The sequence below is a fragment of the Apodemus sylvaticus genome, chromosome 4 (genome assembly GCF_947179515.1).
Source record: "Apodemus sylvaticus chromosome 4, mApoSyl1.1, whole genome shotgun sequence".
Classification (NCBI taxonomy): domain Eukaryota; kingdom Metazoa; phylum Chordata; class Mammalia; order Rodentia; family Muridae; genus Apodemus; species Apodemus sylvaticus.
In genome coordinates this window covers 104,309,595-104,317,216 of record NC_067475.1, presented here as the reverse complement: position 1 = coordinate 104,317,216, position 7,622 = coordinate 104,309,595, and the positions used below count along the sequence as shown (strand labels likewise).

General features: G+C 41.5%; 1 protein-coding gene across 3 annotated transcripts in view; it reads right to left on the bottom strand.

The window, feature by feature from the left end:
• Positions 1–1,912: 1,912 nt before the first annotated feature.
• Plch1 (phospholipase C eta 1) overlaps positions 1,913–7,622 on the bottom strand; it is a 183,929-nt gene continuing 178,219 nt past the window's right edge. For 2 of the 3 annotated variants that reach the window (XM_052180407.1, XM_052180408.1), the window contains exons 21-22: positions 6,644–6,998; positions 1,913–3,975 (exon numbers count right to left, since the gene is read on the bottom strand). In XM_052180407.1, the coding sequence (XP_052036367.1) occupies positions 1,913–3,975; positions 6,644–6,998 (2,418 nt within the window). The remainder of the gene's footprint in view (positions 3,976–6,643; positions 6,999–7,622) is intronic. The other variant, XM_052180409.1, reaches the window with a different exon arrangement.

The window sequence follows — 7,622 nt, the reverse complement described above, 5'->3', positions numbered from 1 at the left end:
GTTTCCCTCCCCACCCTCCCCACAAACACACACACACACACACACACACACACACACACAGAGGCACGCACAGAGCATGTCACATACTTTCCCCATGTTTGCTTCTCCCAACCACCTATTACAATCTCTATCACTGGACTAGTTGTCAAGAATTATTTTTAAACTTGCAAATCCATACTAAATGCAGAAACATAATTCCATTTGATATCTGTTTAAGGGTCTTCCAGATATAAGAATCTTCCATATAATGATGTCCCTGGACAGATGCTTCAGTGGTCAAGAGTGCTGCTTGCTCTTGCAGGGCACCCAGCTGCTACTCCCAGCACCCACACAGGCAGCTTACAATGGTGTAATTGGAATTCCAAAGGATCCGTGGCCCTCTTCTGACCTCCTCAGGCACTGGGCACATGCATGCTATACATACATATAAGCAAAATATGTGTGTGCGCGCGTGCATATGTACATACATATAAAATATATCTAATACTTTAATTCTAATATATATAAATTAAAAACCAAAACGAGTATATTCTTCAACAAAATGAAAAAATTCAGAGACATGAACTGCTGTGTAAAACCATCCCTGACAATAAAAGTTCCCAATTTTGCTATGAGCACATAGGAAGGAAGACATAGCCAAGCCCTCCCGGCCCCTCACTCAACAGTTACCACACAAACTCCAGCTGTGGTTTTGTTTTTGTTTTATAAACAAAGTCACCAAGTGTTCAAAAAAATCTGCTTTAATTATATTTTTATGAATTCCAGGAAGAACATCATTGTAATTCATGGTACAAAAAGCAAATGACATCTGAACATGCAATAAAAAATGGATTCACAATGAAAATAATATATGTCAGTACTAAAATATAGTTACTTGGTTCCCTAAAAGGAAAAGGTTTCTTTTAATTATCTATTCACTTGGATCATGAGAAAATACTTTTTTCCTTGAATATTTTTTGGGGAAGTTGCTGTTTGTACTACTTTGGGTTTTAAGTCTAATGGAAGTCTCTCACCATCTTCTTGTTGTTTTAAGACAAGGTCTTAGTATGTAGCTCTGGTTGGCCTGAAGCTTACTATGTGGATCAAGCTGGCCTCCCACTCACATGCTTCTGCTGGGATTAAAGTCACGAGCCACCAGACCCAGCTGAAGGTCTCATTCTGAGAGCCATTATTTTCAATTTACAATATTAGATAATCCAAAACTATGACAGATAGCTTGGCAACTGGATTCTTGTTACATACAAAGCCATTAGCAAAAATATGTAACAAAATTTATTGCAAAACAAACTAATTTGTCCTTATATACAGAAGTTTGCTTTCTTCCTCACAGCCTATTCTAAAGGGGGCCTTAGGGGTTGCAAAGATGCTATCCATCTTCATGGAATTCCTACTTAGGGTGGAATGTGGACATCATAAAGGGCAATGTAGCCACTTAAAACATTTCTTTTAAGTGGATTATAAAACTGAATCTGGGTCTCTCAATTCAGAAGGAAAATGTAGCTTCAAATAAAGAACCCATCCCTTTGTGGTTTTCAAAGTTTAATCTTAATCAGCTCAACACTTAGTGAGTAACGGTGACAGCCTCTGGGACTGTGATCGGAGGACACAGGGAAAACACATTTTTTTGTTTAATATATGCACACTATGACCTGCTGAGAAGTTTCCACATGGAGGGCATGCACACATTTCATACTGACATAGTTTACAACACCTTGGGGGACAGATCGTGGATTCCTGGGAAACGTCACAGAATCTATATACAAATGCATGAGGCAAAGGGAGACCAGAATACAAGTTTAAAAATACAATTGGAAATCATTTCAAAGCCCAGCATCATATTTACTGATAATGGAAAAAAATCTAACACCCAATAGAATATCATGTAAACAATGAAAATGCAGCTTTAGATAATTCATAGCCTCAAAAGAAAATAGATTTCGGGTTTATCTTCACTGCTTGGCTCGGTCTGCAGAACTGAATTATCTGAACAGAACTGGTCCACGTAGCCATAGCGAAGGGCTGTGCATGCTCCCTCTGGGATGCCTCGACCTTCCAGGCCACCATCTTTCATGTTCCTCAGGTAGCTTGCAATGTAGGAGCCTGTGGAGTGACGGTTCACAGCCAGGGCAGGAGCTGGTGGTTTACTTCTAAGAACCACTCCCCCTCTGGTGCTCTGGGTCATAGCTTTTTGCTTGCCAGCTTCCTGCTTCTCCTTGGCACGGCTAGCAATGTTGCGCACTCTGCTCTGACTTCTAGATGACAACTTTCTGACTAATGCCCTGGGACACTGATTGACATCCTGCTTTGAGTACAGCCCTTGACAGCTGTCTTCTTGGTCAAAAGACACCAGCTTCCGGAGCTGTTCGGTTAGGGCATCTAAAGGCTCTAATGACTTTGTCTTCAGAGTCATGTTCTTGTCTCTAATGCCATTTGTCACAAAACTCCTACTAATACATTGGTATTTGCTCTCAAAGTTGCAGGCAATGTCTTCTGATGTTAAGTCTCCAAGACTTTTGGATTTGCATGGACTTGGCAGTTTCAAAGCAGTCAAAGGAGCGTGTGTTGACGGTGTGGGTGTGGGGGCATGCATATCTGGAGTCCTAGGCTGCTGGGACCCACAGATTTGGTTCGTTTTTGCATCTGAACTTGAGAAATGGTTATACACAAAGCCAGCACCCTGATAGGTTAAATGAGAAATACTGTGATTTTTGACACCTGGAATATTGTTTAATATTTCAGAAGGGAGGAGAGTCTCTTTACAGTAGCCATTCCTCAAGCCCCTCTGGATGTGTTCCACCATCTCCTGGCTCTGCTGAAGTTTTAGAGGAGAAACAAGTTGATTCGAAGCTTCTTCTCCATAGTCACAGGTTGTTAGAGACAGGTTTTCAGATTCTCCATCAATTTCCACAAGACTGCTCTCTGCAGAATTTATACAGAGAACGGGGTCGGCAATTACATCTTCCATGGCCAACTCCATGGAGAGAGCAGGGCTGTTTACCACTTGCCTATGGTCTTCTCCACAGGTGGGGTTTTTGGGAAATTGACCAGGAGAAGCATCAGGGAACCCAAGCAGCTTGCTTCCCATGACCCTCGTCTTGGCTTTATCAGAAGGGTCATCACCTGGCTTTGATGTAGAAATGGGAGAACCAATTATTCCACAAGCAACTGTGTTACTTGCCAGGTTGGAGGTCTCAGCACTGGAGAGCTTGTTCAGCTCAGGAGATGAACACAAGAAGGAGACCTTGTGTTTCCCCTGGGAAAGACCATGCTTGAAGGGTGTTTGGAGGCCCAGTGAGATCGGCAAAGGGGCACCTCCTGATGTCCCACTGGTGCTAAGGAGATGAGAAACCACAGTAACGTTAGCCGAGTGGTTGCTCTCTTCAAACTGGCCAATCAGTGCTGAGATGGAACTGCCCGACTGAGTCTCATTTGTTAAAGTCACGTCATCAATGAGATTGGAAATTTCGGTGTCCTGTAGGATGGCAGTTGAATGTAAATCAGGGATGTCAGAACAGAGCGCGGAGACATCGGAGAGAGAAAAGGATGTTGCAGCTCCACCCTTGGCTCTGCTGCCTTCCCGGTTCTCCACATCCGGAGAACTTTGAGAAAGAATGCTTCCAGACACGCGTTTCCCTCCCGCGAAGCCCTCACTGTGCTCCTTTGTGTCGGTTGACATTCCATGCAGATCTTGCAGTTCTTTCAATGCAGGATCAAGCGCCAAATGCTTCCTTGGAGAGAGGAATTTTGGGGGAACGTGGTTTGCCTGGCAATCATTTGTCGTATTTGGTTTGATCCTCCCACTCGTTGCACCTGGTCCTCCACACTGTTCTGGGTTTGATACACTGGCAGCTGGCCCTTGGGTGGCATCTTTGTGGAGGAGCGCACTGGAGGAGGATGATAACTTTTTGTTGAAATTTGAAAAGTATGGGTCTTTTATAGTTGCTGCTCCCTTTCTTCCATCAACCTTGTCCTCTGCTAAATAAAGCAAACAGCATTTTAGGTAAAGTGTGTCACTTTATGTGGGCCCTGGGACAGTCATGTTTGTCTTGACACAGACAAATGGAGAATGCAAATCAGGTTTTACGTTGTGACAGAATATAATTATGGAAAAGCAGAACTTTGCAACACAGTGTCTGTGTGATGGATAAATGGTGAAATATATTTACAGGAACTTCATTGGGCTTCCTTTTGAATGTCTATTACATCAGCTGAGGATGTAATATTCATTGTCCAGATAATGTCAATGAATTGCTATGCTTTCAAGGTGAGGATTACCTTACGCTGTTTCCTATTCAGATCTGTACTACACAGAAGCATGGCAACAAAAACAGAACAAGACAGCTCTGTTAAACAGTGCACTATGGTACCTGTAAACAAGACACTAGCAGCTTTCAAAGTTACACATGTATTAGCAACAGGCAGACCACAAAGGAGAGAATTCTAACAAGACATTTTGGAAAACTGTTTACCTAACCAATTAATTTCTAACACAGTTAAAAGGTACAATAGGTACAAAACTATTTTTATCTATGGGCTTAAAGTGAAAAGATAATCAGTCATCAATTCCAAGTCACTGCTGATAGCTAATATTCTTTTGATAATAGTTTTTTTACTTCAGTACAAAACCATATGCTGCATTCTTCCCCCATTCTCCTACAAGGTGGAAGTAAGATGTTAAGGGAAATTATAAAAACATACAATTCGCAGCAGTCTAGAATACTGCATCCCTTTGGATATGTGCTAAGGCGATGCTCAGTGTTCAATTTTTTATCTGATTATTTGTCCTTTAATTCTTTCAAAGTCATAGTATGTGAATAAAGAATTTTTCACAGCTGGGCGGTGGTGGCGCATGCCTGTAATCCTAGCACTTGGGAGGCAGAGGCAGGTGGATTTCTGAGTTCAAGGCCAGCTTGGTCTACGAGTGAGTTCCAGGACAGCCACGGCTATACAGAGAAACCCTGTCTCGAAAAACCAAAAAAAAAAAAAAAGAATTTTTCACAAAAATACTTTCTCATCACTAAAATTTTATTCATCATCTAAAAAAATTAAGTTTCTCAAATTGTAAACCATTAAATATTCTATGACATTGTTTTCAGAAGCAGCTACTTTTATAGAGACAGATTATTTAGAACTTTTTTTTAAGATTTATTTATTATTTATTATTTATTATATGTAAGTACACTGTAGCTGTCTTCAGACACTCCCAGAAGAGGGTATCAGATCTCATTATGGATGGTTGTGAGCCACCGTGTGGTTGTTGACATTTGAACTCAGGACCTTCAGAAGAGCAGTCAGTGCTCTTAACCACTAAGCCATCTCTCCAGCCCCTATTTAGAACTTTTGTATTCAGATTTCTTCTCAGTTTTTTTTTTTTTTCTGTAACGTATCTCAGATCAGTGCAATGATTACGTATCATCCCATATTTTCTGTAAGGTTAATGCATGTAATTAGTCTTTATGCCTTTTTAAATGTAGGAAAGAAGCATTTTCTTTCTCTTGTTTCCCAGCTCATGTCTTGACTTAGCATCTTCTCCAGTTAGAAGACTAGTTAGTACAGATCTCTACTGAACATAACTGTACTTTGCTGAAATAGCTTTTAAAAATAAATTTAAAGCCACATATATTCTCTCTTCTCTGACACTACACTTAGCAAAACTTCCAGCATTTTCCTGGAGCTGGATAGACTCCAGGACCATACAAACTAGGAAATTTTCAAGCTTGGTTTCTCCCCTGGCTTTTCTTTAAGAACTGGCTTTTCTTTTCTCACTAGAACATCTTACAATAAGAACCGATATAAGCAAAACAGCATTTGTGGAAAAACAAGTTACTGAAGTTATATTGTTTCGATAAAGACTAATTTTACTTAAATGCAAAGACAAGGTAGTACACTCTACTTGTTTGAGATAATCCCAGAAGACAGTCAATAGACACAGTTTTGGAATAGGAACAGGAGTCAGTAAAACAAATTAAAGAGCTCTCTGTCACTTTGTAACGTGGTCATTGCGCATCATCAAGCTGCTCAAATGAGCCCTTCACAGTCCAAGTTTAGGAAAAAAAGATGGCGCCTAATTCCTACACTTGTAGAGCCTACAAGCAAGCAATAGCCTTGGACAGCCTTCTCCCCCGCCACTGTCCAGAGTAGGGAGGTGGGACCACAGTGCCTAAACCACATCCTAAGGAAGAAAAAACATCCAAGCAGGACTGATGATGACTGGCTTTAACAGTGTCTGTTTACCTTGAACCCTTCCAACCACACGTTTTTAATGGTGAAAAGGAATGCAGCTGTATTCAAGGCCAGAAAAGCCCATTCATCCCTGGGACGAACTCAGTACAATACCTCCTTAAACCCCTTGTCCTTGTTCCAAATATGCCACCACTAAGAAAACCAACACTATATTTATATTTTGTAGGTTCCTTCTTCCTCTCAGGTTGGCATGCTCTAGGCTCTTCTACCTGGTGTTCTCCTTCCCCACACATGGAAATGGTAAGGCCATTTTTTAACTTTCTTACCCAAAGATTAAAATTTTCCTGCATAGAATTAACAGTAATTTTTTCAGGACATTTTAATTGCAAAATGATACTACTGTCATAATGGAAACTGGGGCTTAGAGAACTGCAGCTTAGAGAAACTGAAAGCACCTTACCCAGATAGTTTTCTTTTCCATCTGTGTCTTTTGCTGCTTCAGATATGGGCAGCGACAAAGCCCCCAGAAGGCTCTTGTCAACAGGCATAGAGACAGGGCGTACTTGCAGACTCCGTGTGGTCCTTCTCAGGACACCATCTTGATCTCTTGTAGCCTCTGAGACAGAATCTTTTATCTCCACCATTTCTTGGAAGCCCACTTTACTCTTTTTCCTGCCTTTGGCCGGAGCACTGGCTGTACGTCGCAGAATCCTATCTCCAATGGATCGCTTCCGAACATAATGCGAGTTGTTTTCTGAAGAACCGTGCCTGGGATTCTTATTGAACAGCCCCTTCAGGCCTTGCAGCTGTCTGTTCTGAGGACACAGAAGGACCAAGCACAAGTTAAGCACACACCATCCTAAGAAAGACTTGTGTTTGAGATGACAGCTCCATGAAGAATGACTATGAAGTGAAATTTTATAGCCATTGATTGAAGGATGTTCAAAACAAGAAAGCAGCTCACAGTGGGCCCACACATGCACACATCTCATCAACTTTATTATGGGAGGAATGCAGGCTTTTGATTTCATGGCCAACCTTTTCAGAACATTCCTACCCAGAGATGATGAGGTGGTGGGAAGTTTCCATAGGTAAGAAACGGATAGGACTTGAGCGGCCCTGCACAGCGAATGTGTTTCATGGTAAGCAGAGGATGGGAAGATGTGAGGAGGCATGCCACCACAGCCATTTAAGAAGAACACGCTACTGCGAGTGCAGGGCCATGCTGAAAAACTACCTTTGTAGCTCCTAGAAAGTGCAATATGGTATAACTGGGGTTGAGGATTAAAGGACTCCACTGCAGGGGAGAAAACAAAAACACAAGAGAACACAGTTTGGGCTCATTCAAATAGGCAGTACCAGTAAGCATAAAAGAAAAACGTGCATCCCGTTACTAATAATTTTCTTTTCTGTTCATTCCTTGTTCAACGTATCCCATA